Source organism: Callorhinus ursinus, unplaced genomic scaffold, assembly GCF_003265705.2.
Source record: "Callorhinus ursinus isolate GAN/ISIS: 27379988/994484 unplaced genomic scaffold, GSC_fseal_2.0 scaffold50, whole genome shotgun sequence".
In the NCBI taxonomy this organism is placed as follows: domain Eukaryota; kingdom Metazoa; phylum Chordata; class Mammalia; order Carnivora; family Otariidae; genus Callorhinus; species Callorhinus ursinus.
This window is the reverse complement of record NW_027397112.1, coordinates 7,777,756-7,797,589: the sequence shown is the minus strand read 5'-3', so window position 1 is coordinate 7,797,589 and position 19,834 is coordinate 7,777,756. Positions and strand designations below refer to the sequence as shown.

The 19,834-nt window shown below is 43.1% G+C and overlaps 2 protein-coding genes across 2 annotated transcripts in view; one reads left to right on the top strand and one right to left on the bottom strand.

The window, feature by feature from the left end:
* The window catches only part of SMURF2 (SMAD specific E3 ubiquitin protein ligase 2), a 115,904-nt gene extending 112,926 nt beyond the window's left edge, over window positions 1-2,978 (bottom strand). The window contains exon 1 of the mRNA XM_025889921.2: window positions 2,878-2,978. Coding sequence (XP_025745706.1) covers window positions 2,878-2,929 — 52 coding nt within the window. The 5' untranslated portion in view covers window positions 2,930-2,978. The remainder of the gene's footprint in view (window positions 1-2,877) is intronic.
* An 8,391-nt stretch (window positions 2,979-11,369) lies between these two features.
* Window positions 11,370-11,911, top strand: LOC112837566 (interferon-induced transmembrane protein 3-like). The gene has a single exon (XM_073883147.1). It carries the CDS (start codon window positions 11,489-11,491, stop codon window positions 11,831-11,833), a length of 345 nt encoding a protein of 114 aa, XP_073739248.1. The 5' UTR covers window positions 11,370-11,488; the 3' UTR covers window positions 11,834-11,911.
* The last annotated feature ends 7,923 nt before the right edge of the window (window positions 11,912-19,834 follow it).

Here is a 19,834-nt window from a genome sequence, read left to right as displayed (position 1 = left end):
CAATGGCCTGAGGAATCTCAAATGTGGGATTAAATTAACCCTGCCTCCTTAGCATCAAAAATACCAAACAGTTCACTAGGTGATTGTGGGCTAAGGAATAATATGTGGAAAAGTCTAATATCTGTTGTGGGCAAAGATCTCATGGCTCAAATATTTCTTCTTCAGTTTGTGTGTGTGTGTGTCATCATGAAGAATTGTTTATACCTTTGAGTAAAGGGGCAACTCTATGTTAAAGATGTAATTGAGTACAGTTCATAAAGCACCATGGAATCAAAGGCACTCTATAAATTTAAAATACTAGTATGGTGCTGGCTTAAAGCAAAGAACAATAATTTTAAAGCATCTTACAGCCCAAGTGTATTGTAAACCAAGTAAAAATTCACTGGGGGATGTGACTTTTTTTTAGTGATTTTCCTCTATTATGGAACCCGGATCTAAATGAACTGTTAAACACTTAGTCTAAAGGTATGCCAAACATTTCTTAAGGTCTTAACAAAGAATCAACTTTTTTTTTTTTTTTAAACAAAATGAGGCCTAGGTTAAATATTTTATTTGGCTTCTCAAGATGGACTGAAAAGTTGGGCACCAGCTCCAGACCAGTTCCTGGACGCACATCAAACACAGCCCTGTCATTTATCCAGTCAGTCAAAACAATCTTTTCCATCTAAACCTTTAATGTTTATGTCCTAAAAAGCTGCTAATTGAATCCAGCTCTTGAAATCCATTTGTTAAAATCTATACCATCTAATTTGTAAATGGACAAAAATGAAAAATACAAGTTAACTTTCCTGGCAAAACAGAAGAGGATCCACCAAATGTAACCAAAAAGGAGAGGGCAATGTTTTTAATATCTGAATAGTTTTTTCTTAAAATATGACAGAGACAAATTCCCAATGGTTTTTAAAAAAATGAGAGTACCTCAAACTGTTTTTACAATTAAGGGGACACTGTATTTAATATTCCTCAGAAAAATCTAAAAATACAAAAATCACTCTATAAATTTAGTCCAGCGTTCCCTCTCCCCCCACAAAAGAGAAGTGTCATCTTTTCTCCTAAGTTTACTCATGAATTTTTATACTGTATCATAGGTTGTAAGGAAACCACAAACACTTTAAGATCCTGAGTCACAGTAAAAACTTCAAATTCATTTTATCTGGAAAAAAAAAAAAACACCTGTTTTCTCCCTCATTTTCTCATTATGCATATAGCCTAGAGGGAAGTAAATGGCCAACAGCCTATTTCTGATGCTTTTTGCACACCTGGAATCACAGGTTCTTTCCATGATCACTGCCACAGGACTGACTTCGGAGAGGAACATCAGGAGATAAACCCTAAAGCCACAAAGATCCCTTATAAAGGTATCCTAACAAAACAAGGAAACCGAATGGGGGCAATGTTGGGGCAGGGGGGAGGGGCGTAATCCCCAATCCAGGTTTTCCATTAAGAACCACTCAGTTCATAATTCTTTGCAATTTTCCCCAGGGAAAGTAAAATTGTCATAAAGTCATATTTTTTAAATTGCAGCCAATTTACAGTCAGGCTAAATTCTCAAATACCAAATTCACTGCAAGTTTTTATCCGTAAAGTTCAGCCAGTGGACTCGGATGTGACACACAAGCATTCAATTACAAAATTAGTCCATATAAATCTCAACGTCCAGTGTAGGCAAACATAATTACCGTTTATCCTTACACACGCGTGCACGCGCGCGCGCGCGCACACACACACACACACACACACACACACACACACACAACCTCTAAGGAAAATCGTCTTTCTTACCACACACCCCAACAACGACTTGGATAATTAAGAGTGAATGGTGAAACTAGGATAACTACAGTGATTTCAATTCCACTTTTCAAACCAAAAATAATTTGTCCTTAAAATGGGGTGACACGACCACGTAAGAATACCAAAAATGGCACTGTGTAAGCAAAATGTACCTGTAATGTTAAAGATTGAATGCACTTGGAATCAAAAACACTTTGTAAGAGAGAAGCCTTCTACCTAGCAACCCCTCCATACATTCTTTTCCATTTAGAAAAGGGAAGGGGAGGAGATGAGGAGAGAGAGAACTTCGCTTGCAAGTTTGTATGAGCACATACTTAGAAATGTACCAAAAAAAAAAAAAAAAAAGGTGTGTCCTTAAAGCAGGTCTGGAGTTAGAAGTGAGACACAAGTTCTGCGGCCTACAAGGAACAACCCAAAACATGCTACCCTACAATCAAACACTTCCAAAACACAGAGTGTACAATGAGCCGGAGTCGTCGGATCAGGCGGTCACACCGGAAAAATCCACCCCGGTCTCCTCCCCTCCCAAAGACATGCGTTTCAGGTGTGTGGCACCGGCTGCTGTGGCAGGCGGCCGAGAATGAAGGTTTTTGCACGCGGGCATAAGTGGGCGAACAAGTTAACCACCAGGGAACACACACACACACCCTCCCGTTAAGCGCTCCATCTTTAAGGAGTGTTTACAGCTCGCAGTCAGCGACCGGATTCACTAATCCCCGCCACAGGAGCTCTTCATCCCCTCGACGACCCCACCTGGGCAGTGGCCCAGGGGATGCTCCCCGAGGGCCCGGAGAGAGTCGAGCTCCTCGGCCAAGGCTTTCCGACCTCAAATCCGCCGGCGAGTCCAACCGGGGCAGCCCTCCCCGCAACAAAAGACCCCCGAGACACCGTCGACTTTTTCAAGAATTCCCCCAACAAGGGCGAGTGGTTTAGCCATTACTCTCCCTGAACTAGGCCTTCCCACGTCCCCGACCCCCAACTCACCATTGATCCCGACCCTGGCCCTGCCCAAGGCCACAGGCACCCCCCACCGGCTCGCCCACCCCGCGGATGCCCCGGCCCAGCTCCCGCCGCCCCCCTCACCTGTCAGGCGCAGCTTGACGGGCCCGTTCCTCCGACCCCCGGGGTTAGACATGTCCCCGGCTGCGGGGGCGGCGGGGGCGGCGGCGGGGCTGCGGCCGCGGCGCGGGGCCCGGGGCCGGCGGGCGGGGCGGGGGCGACGGCGAGGCGCGGCGGAGTCACCACAGCGGCCGGGGCTGGGGCCCGAGCAGCCGGCGCCGCGGCCGCCACGGCCGGAGGGTCCCGGATGTGCCGAGCGTCGTCGCCATGAGCCGCGGAGGGAGCGGGACGCCGAGCTCCCCCCTCCTCCCACTTCTCCTTCCTCGGTCCGGGCCGCACAACAAAGCGGCAGCCGCGGCCGGCCGCGCCGCCTCCGCCCGCGCCCGCGCCCCCGCCGCCCGCACGCAGCCGCCTCCGCCTTTCCCTCCTCTCGGCTCGGCGAGGCCCAGGAGCCGACGGCGCTGGTCGGCCGAGGCGGGCGGTGCTCGGCGGCGCCGGAGCAAGACTCGGGGCTCGGCCGCTTCCTCCTCCACCCGCCCTCTTGTCTGAGGGAACCGGGTCCTGGGGCCGCCGCCGCCACTCGTCGGCTCCTGGGGGCGGGGAGGAGACGGGAGGCGGAGCCGGCGGGGCGGGGCCTGGACGGGCGGGCGCGCGCAGGGTGCCCAGGGCGCGGGGGCGCTGGGCGGCGAGCCCGGGCCGCCCTGGGCGCTGGCGGTGAAGGGCGGGGGTGTTCGCTGCAGCCGAGGGTCCCACACAGAACTTGGGGAGAGAACGGGCAAAAGAGCAAAGTGGCGGCGCCGAGCTCTGTGGCACCAGGAGGGGCTTAGTGTCTAGCCCACTTAAGGGAGAGCTTTTGTCCTTGCGACGCAGATTGCATTTATTAGACGCCCACTGAATGCAGGGCGCTCTAAGAGGCTGGGGCGAGCAAGGTTGGCCCCAAGTCCGCGACCCTCCGGGAATTTAGCGTTGCTGGGGTGAGGAAGAGACACCGTTCCCATACCGAGGGCTCCGGCAAATTCCCAGGGGTGTTTTGCTTCTGGTATAGTCGTTGCTACCTCCTTCCAGGACTCACCTGGTGGGTTAGATCAGGTTACCTGCCTGCTCTAGCTCTTTTTCCAGCTCTATCTCCAAGGATAGGAGATTGATAATAATACCTTAAAGGATTATTAACAAGCTAAACCTTGGAGAGCAGCGTATGAAAGCTTTTCATACAGTACTGCATTTCGTTATCTCAGGAGGAAAAAATAGAAAATGAGATAAAAATAAGTGTACCTTGCCCTTTGACCCTGTAATTGCACTCTTCGGAATTTATTCTTCATATATAATAATACAGATGTTCTTTGCAAAGTTCGATTAATAACAAAAGGGGGATGAGGGAACAGCCTAATGGTGAATTGTATTACATCATCCCCATCGATTTTTATGCAGCCATTTAAATGGCAATTATGAAGATCTATAATATGGAAGAGTTTACAAATAAAGTTTAAAAGCACAACAAAAAGTTGTATGCATGCAAAAGTATCTAGGACAATGAAAACTAAGAATAACGGGGGGGGGGGTTATGTGCTTTGTTAGTTTTGCTGAATGCTGTTTTTAATGCGATTTTAAATGTTTAATAAAGTCTAATATATTTTAATGCTAATTCGGTGTCAGTCATTCCTCTTAATTTATCAGCAATGTCTCTTCATTCTCCAGAGAAAGTTACCTCCAAGAGCATCTCATCAGTCTGGCTACAGCTCTACAATTAAAGTACCCAGAAATTGGGGCACCTAGGTGGCTCAGTCATTAAGCGTCTGCCTTCGGCTCAGGTCATGATCCCAGGGTCCTGGGATTGAGCCCCACATCGGGCTCCTTGCTCAGTGGGGAGCCTGCTTCTCCCTCTGCCTCTGCTGCTCCCCCTGCTTGTGCTCTCTCTCTCCCTCTGTCAGGTAAATAAGTAAAATCTTAAAAAAATAAAATAAAGTACCCAGAAATTATATAAAGTTCTATGAGTTAGACTAGAAATTCAAAGGACAGTGCTAGAAATTCATTCAAATTAAAATACTGAGTGCCTACTAAGTGCAAAGCAGTGAACGAGTTCCCTTAGAAATGCTTCTTTGTACTATTGAAGCTGTGAAGGGACATTAATCAATTCGAACAATGGCTGCTACCACAGTTTAAAAGACTGGATGGACAATGGCAAGAAAATTAGCAAACTGACAGATACATACACATTTGCCTTGCTCTTATGGCACACACGTTGTTCCCAACCACCCAGTAATATAATTTGTAGCTTTTTTTTTTTAAGATTTTGCCTACTTACTTGAGAGAGAGAATGAGAGAGAGAAAGCACATGAGAGGGGGAGGGTCAGAGGGAGAAGCAGACTCCCTGCTGAGCAGGGAGCCCAATGCGGGACTCGATGCAGGACTCGTAGCGAGACTCGAAGCGGGACTCGAAGCGGGACTCGATTCCGGGACTCCAGGATCATTCCCTAGGTGAAGGCAGTCACTTAACCAACCGAGGCACCCAGGCGCCCTAATTTGTAGCTTTGTATTAGGCAATGGAAGTTAGGATTTGAGAACAGAGGTGGGGGAGCTGGGGAGGCTACCTGTTGAGAAGTTTAAAGCAATATCTTCCAATATGTAAGTGACAGTGAGGCAAAATGTATACATGCTTAACATACAGAGAAGGACTCTGTTTAGGCTTACCTGTGTATAGGTTTAAATCTCATTGTTTAAAACAAAAGATTCAGACAAGAATAACACTTTGAAACCATTCATATTGTTAAGGAGAGCAAAACTTTCATTAGATTAAATTTCAGCACTAGATGCATAGTATTGCTTCATCATGGCAACACTTTTAGACATAAGCTTGAGAAAAAAGGGAGGAAAACAATTCTTAGGGAATTCACCCTTTTCTTTCTTCCTAAAATAGAAATCCAATTCCAATGTAAATCATACCTATGCATGTCTGTAATGGGTATGGGAATTGCAGAAAATCTTTTCAAAGCCCTTTTATTCCCTTATGACTTCTAATTTGCTCTCGGTAGAATTGTGCACCTTTTATCAAATCATTATTTTAGGCATCTGTCTCAAGTTTACTAACTCCACCTATTTTATTAGTATAAAATAAGTCTTTTTCCATAAATGCCACTTAGTAGAAACTTCCAATGAAAATGCTATAACAACTATTAAATAGCATTTTGGGGCAAGAGTTTTAAAACTTTATTAACATATTTTAATCACCGAAAGTCGCACTCTTTATGATGGTATCCTAGACCAGAGGTGAAAATCTACACATGGTTACAAGAATATTTAAAAACCTTTTGTTTAAAACATGTTTCTGTTTTCCAAGGCTAATGTTAAATTTGATGTGACTTTGCAAGAAAATGCTTACCATCTGTAGTTGGTATTTTTCTTCTGCTCCAGCCATTAATATATTTTTTACATAGAAGAGTTGTCTCCAGTAATAAAAAATCTGTCTGAGGTAAGGCTATGTTAATAATGGTCCTCCTGTGAAGCTATTTTTGTAGTGTAAATTTCAAATTTAATACAGTTTATGCACCATGGAAAAAAGCAAACATCAGGAACTCAGCAGTTTCTACCACGGCTTAAAATTCAACTTTCTTTAATGTTTAAAATATCATTAATTTAATTTAATTTCATACTTAATTCTAGCTTCCTTCAGATCAGCTTATCACTGATGAAGCAGCTAAGCATAGCCCCCATGTACTTACAGTTATTAACCTGACCCTCCCTGCTCCATCTCCACTCGTTTCCTCTCTGCCTTTGCCTGTCCTAGGTCCTCAAAGTTAGGTTTACTAAAAACCCACATGTGCAGTCCTGTCCTGACATGGTTTAGAATTGGGTCACATTCCAAGCTGTTGTCTATGACCCCTTCCTTGACCCCCTCCCAGCAGACCTGGTTCCCACTGATGAAAACTGAGGTCACCTCTGGGGCCTGTGTTTCTCCAGGTCAAGGCTCCCCCGGGCCACTCACCTCACTCTTGCCTACAGTGGCAGTCCCCACCCACATCCCCTTCTGAAGGAATCCACCCCCATCTACTGCTCTAGCCTAGTGTTCTATGCTCATCCCCAGAAATCCAGATTCAACAGATTAAGGTGGGGCCCGTGAATTTACATTTCTAATGCTACTGGTGGGGAGAACCCACTGTGAGAACCACAGCCTGACATCAGGAATGAGCCTGGGTGGCCCTGTTTGTATTAGGTGAGCTTGGCCTCCTAGTTATGGGATGACTGACCAATAAGCCAATCAGATTTTTCTCTCCTTGGAACATGAAATGGGGGCAATGGGAGACTGAGTTAGTGGTGTGGCACTGGGTTGAGAGGCTGTAGAGTTAGCTGCTGAGAAAGACATTTTAAGGTTCAAATAGATAAATAAAAGAGCAAATCAGTGTGTAGAAAGAGCCTAACAAAGCAGACAAACCAAAGTGCGGATAAGAGGTTTCATAACCCTGAAGATGGAGACAAAGAGAATGATTGTCTAACAGAATTCCTGCCTGTACTCCTGGCCCACGAAGGACTTCTTACAATTCATTTCCAAGGGATCTCACTGTGCAGAACAACCACCCCACCCTACTTAAGCAAGTAAGTGGGTCTCTGTCCCTTGCATTCACTTTGTCCCCACTTGGAACACCTTTTCCTCTTCAGGCCTGTCCTAAACTCTTCTCCAAACACCCTTGATTGTCTGCTCTGCTCCTGCTGGTGTTCCTCCCCAGAAATGAGTCTCACCTACAACCCAAACTGTGGCTTGGATCCTACCACAGAGGGGTAGCACTTCCAGAATCCAGAGCCCTCTAATACATATGGCTATCATGCTCTTGAGATATGGCTAGTGATATGCTGCAAGTATAAAATACACACTGGATTTTGCAGACTTAGTATGGGAAAAAAGAAGGCAAAATGTCTTAATATTTCTTATATCAATGACATATGGAAACCATAATATTCTGGATCGGTTGGGTTAAATAAAATAGAGTATTAAAGTTAATTTTCCTATTTCTTTTTACTTTTTTAAATAGGACTACTGGATGGGTGCCTGGGTGGCTCAGTTGGTTGGGCGACTGCCTTCGTCTCAGGTCATGGTCCTGGAGTCCCGGGATCGAGTCCCACATCGGGCTCCCTGCTCAGCAGGGAGTCTGCTTCTCCCTCTGACCCTCTTCCCTCTCGTGCTCTCTATCTCTCATTCTCTCTCAAATAAATAAATAAAATCTTTAAATAAAAAATAAAAAATAAATAAATAAATAGGACTACTGGGCAATCTGAAACCACAAGTATGACTCTCTCTGAACTTCTGTGGACCAGTGGTGATCTAGAGGGTGATGACTGTCCCGTTCATCTACTTCCAGAACATTTTCCACCAGCTGAATTCCCCACCACTCTGCCCAGCACCTGACTTTCCCTGTGGCACTTTTTTAGATTTTAATCTTACCCACCCAGCTTTCCAACCGATTTCTATAGCTAGGTCAGTTCAACTGCAACTATCTCACTCTTGTGAGAATGGGAAGATCTGGTGCCAAGATCCTCTATCTGCTCCTACTGCCCCTACCTGGTTTTGATTCAAACTGACTGATGATTGAACAGATCTTGTACAGCAGATTCCTATGTCCAGTAGAGACGTAGACCAGATGACCCCTGTTATGGATTGAATTATGCGCCCCCAAAAGATATGCTGAAGTCCTAAACTCCACCTCCTGTATCTGGGACTATAACCTTATTTGGAAATAGGGTCTTTGAAGATGTAATCAAGTTAGGATGAGGCCATGCGAGTGGGTCCTAATTCAATATGAATGTTATCCTTATAAGAAGCAGCAAAGGGGGGGGCGCCTGGGTGGCTCGGTCGTTAAGCGTCTGCCTTCAGCTCGGATCATGATCCCAGGGTCCTGGGATGGAGCCCCGCATCAGGCTGCCTGCTCAGCGGGAGGCCTGCTTCTCTCTCTCCCATTCCCCCTGCTTGTGTTCCCTCTCTCACTGTCTCTCTCTCTGTGTGTCAAATAAATAAATAAAATCTTAAAAAAAAAAAAAAAAAGGAAGCAGAAAATGCCATATGAAGACAGACACACACAGGAAGAATATCATGTGGCAAGGGAGGCAGAGATTGGAGTGTGTAGCTGGCAAGCCAAGGAATGCCAAGGATTGCTGGTCACCACCAGAAGCTGGGAAAAGGCAAGGAAGGACTCTGCCCAGAGTCTCAGAGAAAGCATGGCCTTGCTAACACCTTAATTTTGGAACTGTAAGAGAATACACTTCTGTTGTTTTCAACCACCGAAATTGTGATACTTTGTTACAGGAGCCCTAGGAAACTAATATAACCCCTAAATCTTCTCTGCACCCTATTATATTATGCACAATACAGGTAAAAAGGTACATTGCACAGCTGACTTTCATTATTTGTTGCATTTACAATACTGGGCTTTTAAAAAACATAGAACATCCTGTGAATCAAGGCCATTTTCATGCACCCATTTTCAAATGTCTTAAGTATACAGACTGCCCTGATATATTGTAAATTCTGAGTTAAAAGAGAATGTAATTTGAAGAGATCGCATATTTTCCAAGGCCAATTTGGTGATTTAAGCATGGAAGTATTACAATTAAATGTTTGAAAAGTTATCTGTGCATGGTTTGCTGTAAGCTGATCTCATGAAGCAATACATCTTTTGGGGATGAGGTAGCAGCCCCAACCCCGGGGGAAAGGGAGCGGGCGCATCACACGACTGCAACTACTTTGGACAACTGAGCAACATGAGCAGGCTGAAAAAAAAGTCATCCCCAATCATCTTCAAAATAAAAACTGTAGTAGCTACAACACAATTCTCCAAGGGCGGGATGGGAGGAGGAGATGTGGAAATATTTGTATGATGCAGTCTTTATGGGTAATGCAGAGAATATGGGCCAGAATGAGATCAACATGGCTCATAAGCCAATGGGTCAATGTCAACCATTGCTTAAAAACCTTCAGTGACGGCTCGTTGCCTCTCGACTCCCATCCAAACAGCTTTAGTGACATAAAGGAATGCTCATGTTATAAACATATAAACTTAAAAAAAGCAGAAAACAAAAATATATGTGAGGAATGATCCCAGTTCCAACTTTTAAATAAATATACATTCATTCACTCAAAATGATATTTACTAAGCACAGACTAGCTGCTGAGCACTGTTCTTCAAGTTTATAAGCTAATAAAGGAAGGCAAACAACACATAAAAGGCAAAGGGTAAAAAGGAATTATCTGTTGCTTTCTAGAGAGCATTTTCAATGCTTAGGTCAAATCAATCACTATGATTCTCCAAAGTTACACTGAAACTGTTGAGAAAGATTTTACCTCTTTCCCACCAGACATGAATTAGAAAAGACTGGCACTGCTGGGCCATATTGTGGTCCTCGATGTCAAACACTGTCTGAGACTGGAGTCAACACAGAGGAAGTGGGGCCAAGAGATGAAGAGCATGGAATCTGATCCTGATGATCCATTTGAGCCCCTGTATCCTGAAGCCATCATGTAGCTCAGGTCAGGTTTGCAGTCACTTGCCTATAAAAGTCCTAACTGATACATCCAGTGAAGCAGAATCTCTGGGGTGAAAGCTGCAATCTGCCTTGTGAACTCGGTCCCCATGTGAATAATCATGGAGGAGGTGAAGAATTGACTGCAGACCACAGGCCAATTTTATTTACAAAAGCAAGCAGTGGGCTCGATTTGTCCCACTGGCCACAGTGCTGACCCCTGCTCTAGATCTAGAGCCACAAGAGAAAAAGTACCATACTTGACAGGGTCAGTAGAATTCAGTAAAATGTGTTTCCAAGATCTGTGAAATCTGAAACCATTTAATAGTTGAGGGAAAGAAGCCAATACAATTATAACAAGAGCTAATATTTTATGGAAGGCTTACTATGGGCTAAGGGGTATCTCACTTAGGATGCTTTGGTTAGCAAGGAACAGAAAACCTGAATCAAACTTACATGATATAGAGGATTTGTATTTTTCACAATAAGCATCGCTGAGATTGGGGTGATTCCATGATTGGAGTTCCAGTGGGTTAGTGATATGTTCAAGAACCAAGCTTCTTCCCACCTGGTGCCTCTGCCTTCCTCAGGGTTTTGGCTTTACTTTTAAAAATTTACTTATATATTTATTTGACAGAGCGAGAGAGCATGAACACAAGCATGGGGAGGGCACGGGAGAGGGAGAAGCAGACTCCCCACTGAGCAGGGAGCCCGACGAAGCAGGACTTGATCCCAGGATCCTGGGATCACAACCTGAGCCAAAGGCTTAACCGCTTAACCAGTTAACCGACTGAGCCAACCAGATGCCCCTTGGCTTTACTTTTAAGTAACTCCCTCCATGACGACAAGATGGCTACTCTAGTTCCAGGCCTCAAATCCAGACCAAACAATCTTAGGAAAAGAAACAGATCATCTCTTCCTCTACCTGCTTCTTAAAAGTGAAGAAATAGGGCCACCTGGTTAGCTCAGTTAGAAGAGCATGTGGCTCCCATCCTCTTGGTACCTAGCCAGTTCACCATGTTGGAAAAAGCAGGAAATAGAAACTCTGGAGAAATGGAAACTACTGGGGAAGGGAGGGCCCAGAGCAAGGTCCGGCGCCCACATCCACACCACAGGTGCTCCATCTCCCACCATGAACCACAACTCCCAGCACTTCTTCCCGGTCGCCCACAACGGCGTCCCCCCCCCACACACCTATGAGATGCTCAAGGAGGAGCAGGAGGTGGCTGTACTCGGGGCACCCCAGAGCTCGGCTCCCGTGACGACCACTGTGATCAACATCCGTAGTGAGACAGCCGTGCCCGACCACATCGTCTGGTCCCTGTTCAATACCATCTTTATGAACTGGTGCTGCCTGGGCTTCGTGGCCTTCGCCTACTCCGTGAAGTCCAGGGACCGGAAGATGATGGGTGACCTGACTGGGGCCCAGACTTATGCCTCCACCGCCAAGTGCCTGAACATCTGGGCCCTGGTCTAGGGCCTCCTTCTGACCATCACGGTCATCATTTTCTTTGTCACTGGATCACCGATGATTTCCCAATTTCGGAGATCATAAAACATTATGGAGCGTACTCGTAGCTGCCCGTGGCCTGAGGCTGTCACCTCTGTCACAGTGTTTTATGTATATGTCAATCTGCCATCGTAGTCAATAAAGCACTTGTGTGAGAAAAAAAAAAAAAAAGAAGAGCATGTGACTCTTGATCTCAGGGTTTTGAGTTGGAGCCCCACGTTGGGTGTAGAGATCTAAGTAAATAAATAAACTTTAAAAAAATAAGTGAAGGAATGTTTTCCCCGAATCCCTCCACACCTGTATCTTCCCTCTCATTTCTCACTGGTCAAAATTTGATCATATGCCTGCTTTTAAACTAATCATTGGCAAGGGCAATGGAATTTCCAAGATTAGTTGAGACTAATTAGGAATCAGCTCCTCATTGAGGCTTTGTAGAGAATGCAGAAAACAATGCAGAGCATGTATGAATAACTGAATGAAATCAGGGTTCTGTTAGGAAGGAGGTACGGGGGCCAGGAAAGTATATTGGGGAAGGATATCATGAGATAATGTGATATCATGAGATAATATTATTTTCCATGTTTTACACACTATGAGAAAATAAAGTTCAGAGAGAGGAACGTGACTTGCCCAAGGTCATACAGCAAAAAAGTGGAAGAGACTGGATTCAGACCCAAGTCTGCGAATACAGTGCCCAACACCTCAACCACCACACTGAAGTGCTACAGCAGAGCTGAGGATGTCAGGGAAAGACCGAGAGCTCCAAAGGTTGCTTCAAAAATCAAGTACAACTGAGCCAGTTATTAAACCTGTGATGTGACCAGACCTCTCTAGCAGGGTATACCACTTCAGTTTTGCTGTGTAAGAAACAACCTCAGCCATTTATTTCACTCACAATGATAGGGGTCAGCAATTTGGGCTGGGCTTCTGGTCTCAGCTGGACTCACTCATGCGTCTTTGGTCAGCTGCCAATTAGCTAGCAGATCAACCAGGGCCTGGCTAGTCTAAGATGGACTCAAGTGAGATAGCTTGCCTTTACTTCGGGCGGTCTCTCGTTCCCAGCAGGCCAGTCCAGCTTCTGGCAGTTTCTAATGTGCCATTTGTGATGATATTATAGCTAAGCAATCTATAATATATTGTTTACTTGGAGGCTGATCACAGGGCCAAGAGGGAGAGTGGAAATATGGAAGACCTCTTAAGTGCTAGCCCAGATTCAGGAAGAGTTGCCTTTTTAATAAGGGCTGAGCTGAAAAAGGATTTTCTTTCCACGTTCCGCAGAGAGAATGAAGCTATAACATTTTCACGCAACCATAGTATGCCCCATTCCCACGTTTGTAGTTCAGGGAGTGTTCGATAGTTAGGCCTATTTCATGGCCAACATGACCTAGGCTCCCGAAGGACCACGACTCTTAACCACAGCTGACAGATGATGTAAGAGGTGGAACTTGGTGTTAGTACAGAAAGTTAGAAAAGCAGCACCATGGTCCATGGATTGAGGCTGGGATAAGACAACATGAGGAGAGCAGCTGAAAACTAAATATTTAAACCCAAAGACAAAATTACAGCCAATTTGTGTCTCTGCCAAAACATATACCATATAAACAATCAAGAGACCAGAGCCGTATTTTCTACTATCCTGGTAAAGTAAAAGTAAGTATAAACTATACATTCATTTATCAAATTTATTATGCCAAATCCTGTCAAACTTGAAATGAACGGAATTCTTTTTTTTAAGATTTTATGTACTTGAGAGACAGAGTGAGAGAGAGCACGAGCGGCGGGGAGGGAGAGGGACAAGCAGACTCCCTGCTGAGCAGGGAACCCTATGAGGGGCTGGATCCTAGGACCCCGGGATCACAACCTGAGCCAAAGGCAGACGCTTAACCAACTAGCCACCCAGGCACCCAGAAATGAATGGAATTCTTAATTTTCAAGTTACTGCCTTTAAAAATATACTGTAGGGGTGCCTGAGTGGCTCAGTTAAAAATATCCTTTAGGGGCGCTGGAGTGGCTCAGTCGGCTAAGTGTCTGCCTTCAGCTTAGGTTGTGATCCCAAGGTCCTTGGATGGAGTCCTGCATCAGGCTCCTTGCTCAGCGGGGAGCCTGCTTCTCCCTCTGCCTGCCGCTCCCCCTGCTTGTGCTCTCTCTCTTTCACTCTCTCTCTCTCTCTCTCAAATAAATAAATAAAATCCTTAAAAACGGGGCGCCTGAGTGGCTCAGTCGTTAAGCGTCTGTCTTCGGCTAAGGTCATGATCCTGGCATCCTGGGATCAAGCCCCGCATCGGGCTCCCTCCGCGGGAAGCCTGCTTCTCCCTCCCTCTCTCACTCCCCCTGCTTGTGTCCCCTCTCTCGCTGTGTCTCTCTGTCAAAATAAATAAATAAAATCTTTTTAAAATAAATAAATTAATTAAATAAAATCCTTAAAAAAATAAAAATATCCTTTTTTAGAATGACTGTGTTCTCTTCAGAGGGACCAAGGGGGTTTCCCCTCAAGGTCAGAATTTCCTTATTTGCAAAATTATTAAAACATGTGGTCTAACCCATCTGAAAACACTGATGTCTTTTTTCTGAATTCATTCACTGCTGTCCATTAGCAGCTTAAATCTATGACTGTATGTAGGCATTTAAAACATTCTGGAATTGATTTCTAAGGAAAGACAGCGAGCACAAGTAAGTTGTATTTCATCTTGTGAACCCATTCAGAAATTTACAGTCTTTAGATATGAACTTACACAGCATGAAGTTTGGCCCACAGCATTTCTGAAAGTGAATTTGGCTCTTGTGAATTCTCATAGCAAAAGAGAAATTGCCAAAACAAGCAACTTTCTCTAAATACAGGTGAAATGATATTCTTACAGAGTAAATCCTCACAATGTGAAAACATACCGAGTAAGTTCACTGAATGTTCTCTGAAATAGTTTTCCATAGAACTGCAACCATGGAAAGTGACTTAGCCGATCAAGACTGAAAGGAACTCCTCTTCTGCCTCATCACGCCGGAGACACAAGAAAGAGCTCTGAGTAAACCAAGGTGAAATCTGCCCACCCCATGATAGAGGGGCCTAAGTGGAGAAGGTCTGTTGGCTTGAGGTTCTCAACTTTAACAAGCTCGAGAGAAATTATGGATATACAAAACGGCAGAAAATGTTTATGAAAATTAATGTAGAAAATATACAGAATATAGAAATATAGAAAATAAAAACAAAAGCGATCTACTATACTGTAATGTTCATCGTTAATTTTCTTGTTGAAAATAGCAATTTCTAATGTGCCATTTGTGATTATAGCTAAGCAACCTATAATGTATTCACTTATTTATTTTTTTAAAGATTTTATTTATTTGACAGAGAGAGACAGCAAGAGCAGGAACACAAGCAGGAAGAGTGGGAGAGGGAGAAGCAGGCTTCCCGCGGAGCAGGGAGCCCGATGCAGGACTCGATCCTAGGACCCTGGGATCATGACCTGAGCTGAAGACAGACGCTTAATGACTGAGCCACCCAGGCGCCCTATAATATATTCAATTATTATAATGCTGTAAAGGTCAATAAAAATGCCGAGTAGGTAATCTATGGCAATACATTGAAATGTATATTTGTAATAAAGTTAAATTTAAAAAATGTTTAAGAACTTGAAGGAGGCATCATCAAGTAGTACATATTAACAGAGAGATTAAGAATACATGATCTAGGGGTGCCTGGGTGGCCCAGTCGGTTAAGCGTCTGACTTGGGCTCAGCTCATGATCCCGGGGTCCTGGAATGGAGCCCCTGCATTGGACTCCCTGCTGGGCGGGGAGTCTCCTTCTCCCTCTCCCTCTGCCCCTCCCCCTGCTTGTGCTCACATACTCTCTCTCTCAAAAATAAAGAAATAAAATCCTTTAAAGAATATATGATCTAGAGCAGTGATCCTGTTTAGAATAAAAAGTTTATATTCCAGCAAGAAATTTTTAACTCATACTATGTAACCATAGAGGAGAGGTTAAATTATGATACATTCATATTATGGAATACATGGATCCATTAAAATGCTATTTTAGAAATATATTCATTAGCTATAAGATATATGGCATATATAACATACAAATATCAGTTATTGTTAATATGTATATTTTTGACATTGGAAATGCTTCTAACATATTGTCAAGTGGAAAAAAATTTTTATAATATAATATTACTATGTAACTTCATTTCCTTTTTTTTAGAGATGGGTAGGGGGCAGAGGGAGAGGGAGAGAGAATCTTAAGCAGGCTCCATACCCAGCACAGAGCCCAATGTGGAGCTCGATCTCACGACCTAAGATCATGACCTGAGCCAAAATCGAGAGACAGATGCTTAACTGACTGAGCTACCCAGGCACCCCTGTGTAACTTCATTTCTTAACAAAAAATGTAATTTATATACAGATTTAAACATCTTAAAAGAAATATACCAAAATGTAACTCAAGATTCTTTTTAAGATTTTTTTAAACATTTATTTTTTATTTTTTTAAAGATTTTATTTATTTATTCATGAGAGACAGAGAGAGTGAGAGAGGCAGAGGGAGAAGCAGGCTCCCAAGGAGCAGGGAGCCCGATGCGGGACTTGATCCCAGGACTCTGGGACCACAACCCGAGCCCAAGGCAGACGCTCAACCATCTGAGCCACCCGGGTGCCCTCTTTTTAAGATTTTATTTATTTGCCGGAGAGAGAGCACGAGAGTACAAGCAGAGGGTGGCAGTTGGCGGCAGGCAGAGGGAGAAGTAGGCTTTTTGCTGAGCAAGGAGTCCAATGCGGGGCTTGATCCCAGGACACTGGGATCACGACCTGAGCCAAAGGCAGACACTTAACCAACTGAGCCACCCAGTTGTCCCGAGGTTGTTTCTAGATAATGGGAATTTCTATTTCTTCTTCTTTTGCATATTTGTATTTTCCACTTTTCTTCTACAATGAACCTCTATTACTCAGTAATAAAACAGTTAAAATGTTGGGTTTTAGCAAGATAAAAATATGGAAATAAAAAAGAATGAAAGAAAAGTCAACAATGAATGTCAGTACATGATGCCATCAAATGGGACTTTCATTTTCTTCTTTAATGCTTTCTGAATTTTCCACGAAGAGCATTTATTAAAATCATATTGCATATAATATTAATATTACATGTTACTAGCTCATATTATATCACCACATATTGGATGGATGGGCAGGGGAAAGGAAATGGTTACACAGGAGAAAGATCACTTCAATAAACTAAAAATAAAAATTTCTGCATTATCAACTGCTATAGATTCTTTCTTCAGAAATGTCTGATTGTCAAATGCAAGATTCCTAAATGAAGCTGAAAAAGGTGTAATTTGCTTTTATCAGTGACACCTTCATATTGGTCCAAATGGTGGTGGGAATCTCTGACTCAACACCGCCCCCTTCCTGTGGTCGCAGCATCTTTCTCTGAGACAAGGATAGCTCTATGCCAAATTCAAGTGAGAAACCCAGAGCTTAACAAGAATTCCTTGGGTTACTTAGGCTCAAGTGGAAGTCAAGGACGATGTGAACCAACAGCAGCCCCTGTGGAAGTGACTTCAGGCTCTTAGCTGAGAATGGGCTCAGCATGAGTCACTCCAGTGACATGAGCTCTTGGCTGAATTCATAGCAGTATTCTATCGGGGATAAAGGTCATGATGGTCCCCCTCTACCTGCAGCCCATCAGCCTACACTATAAACAATACTTTCCACTCTGGGAACTATACTGTAAAGGGACAAGGGAGACAGGAATCAAGACACTGAGGGACTTTAAGTCATATCCCATATGGAATATTTGGAAAAGCTGAGAAAGAAAACTCTGAGGAACATATCAGCTGCCTTAAAATACCTGATAAAGTCTTCACGTTCAGGTAGATTAACCTTGTTTGCCGTGGTTTTGCTGGGAGGCGCTGGGACTAGAATTCCATTGAGACAGAACTTGAGACAAGAGAAAGGGTTTTTTGGAATTTGAATTGGTAGAAGATACGCCGGCCTTAGAACTGCTCCTCTAAGTGTGGTCTGGAGAACTCCAGCACGGACTTCAGGGGAACCCATTAGAAAAGTGCCAGGTCTCATGGCTAACCCAGGCCTACTGAACCGGCACCTGAAGTTCAAAAAGATGCCCAGGCGACTCAAATGCACATTCACGTTGTAGGTCACACTGGTCCAGACTGTCCATCACGTGAGGGAATAGTGCCCTGTTCCTCTGGAGAGAAATCCAAGGCTGGCCTACCCTCATTCAGGACACTGTGGAGAACTCAAAAGCTGGAAGATGGCCTAAGAAAGACTGATGAGTAGGAGTGTTTGTTGAAGCACAGTTTGAATTAGAAAAAAAAAATTTTTTTTTAGGGCGCCTGGGTGGCTCAGTTGGTTGGGCAACTGCCTTCGGCTCAGGTCGTGATCCTGGAGTCCTGGGATCGAGTCCCGCATTGGGCTCCCTGCTCAGCGGAGAGTCTGCTTCTCCCTCGGACCCTCCCCCCCTCATGCTCTCTCTCTCTCTCTCATTCTCTCTCTCAAATAAATAAATAAAATCTTAAAAAAAATTTAAAGAAAAGAAAAAAAATTTTTTAATCTAAATCTGGTAAAAAAATTACAATAAAATATTAGGCAGCCATTAAAAATGATATTTTAGATGAACTTCTAAGGAATTTAAAAATGTTCAGAATACACTAGGGGAAACTAAGTTACAAAATTTGGTATGCACAACGTGATACCATATATTTAACATTCACTTAAAAATAATTGTGAAAAACAAAAATATAATTAAAATGTTATCTAACCACGTGGAGACTGTTGTTTTTTTAATTCCGAGTTAAAAGAGAATGTAATTTGAAGAGATTGCATATTTTCCAAGGCCAATTTGGTGATTTAAGCATGGAAGTATTCCAATAAAAAATAAATATTTCTATCCAACTTGTGTTTTCATGCATCATTGTAAAAAAAAATTGTTTTAAACAAGTTGGGATTGTATTGTAAAATCAAATTTATACCCAGATTTTTCACTTATCGTGAGACTGTTTGCATATCATTAAATATTATTTGAACACAATTAGGTGGCTAGATGGTATTTTATGCTGTAAATATCCTTGATTTGTTGCCCATTCTCATAGTGATGACTATTTAGGTTGTTTCCAGTTTTTCACTAGTTTAGATCTGTAATAAGTACTCTTGTGCATAAATCCCTGGTTATTTTATTAGAATGAGCCATAGAATTGGGATTATCTTGAGATCAAAGGGCACGAACTCTTTCTAGGTACAACCTTGTTTTGGAAAACTGAGGCTATCTCACCACATGTCCACCAGTCTTTCCTTTCCTAAAAGCTACTGGGATAGACTAACAAATTCTCTGGACTTAGAGATTTTCTTGGAAGTGATTTTTTTCCTTAACGACATGCATAATCAGTTTCTTCCGTACCTGTTTTCTTATTCTGATACACTACTTTTTCATGGATCAATTTTGGTAATTTATATTTCTCTAGAAAAAATGTGCACTTCATCAAGAATTGAATATTTACTAGAATTGAGTTGAACATGATATGTTTTAATTTTTTAAAGGGTTTCTTCCCATCTGATATTATATTCTGTTTCTCATTTCTAGTTCTAGTTATTATGGGTTTTGGGTTTTGGTGGTGGTTGTTGTTTTCTTTTTGCTTAATTAGATAACCAGATTATTTTAGTGTTTCAAAGAATCAGCCCTTTAATTTATTTGCCAATTCAACTTTATTTCTGACTCTTATTTTTTCTTTATTATTTCCTTCAGAGAATAACTTCCCAATAAAAGTAATTACAAAAGAATAAAAGTAATTATAAAAGGAAAAAAATTATGGCTTTGACTCTATAAAATTATTTTTTAGAGTTATGCATTCCCAAGAAAAATTAACATAAGAGTAAAAGAAACAGACTGTACTCTGTTCCCAAATGTGATTAGGAAAGTTTTAATATTTATTATGTAGGCAACTCAAATTCACAAGAAAA

Bases quoted from the DNA above. Each gene is read 5' to 3' on its own strand.
- LOC112837566 (XM_073883147.1), top strand. From the start codon at position 11,489: ATGAACCACAACTCCCAGCACTTCTTCCCGGTCGCCCACAACGGCGTC.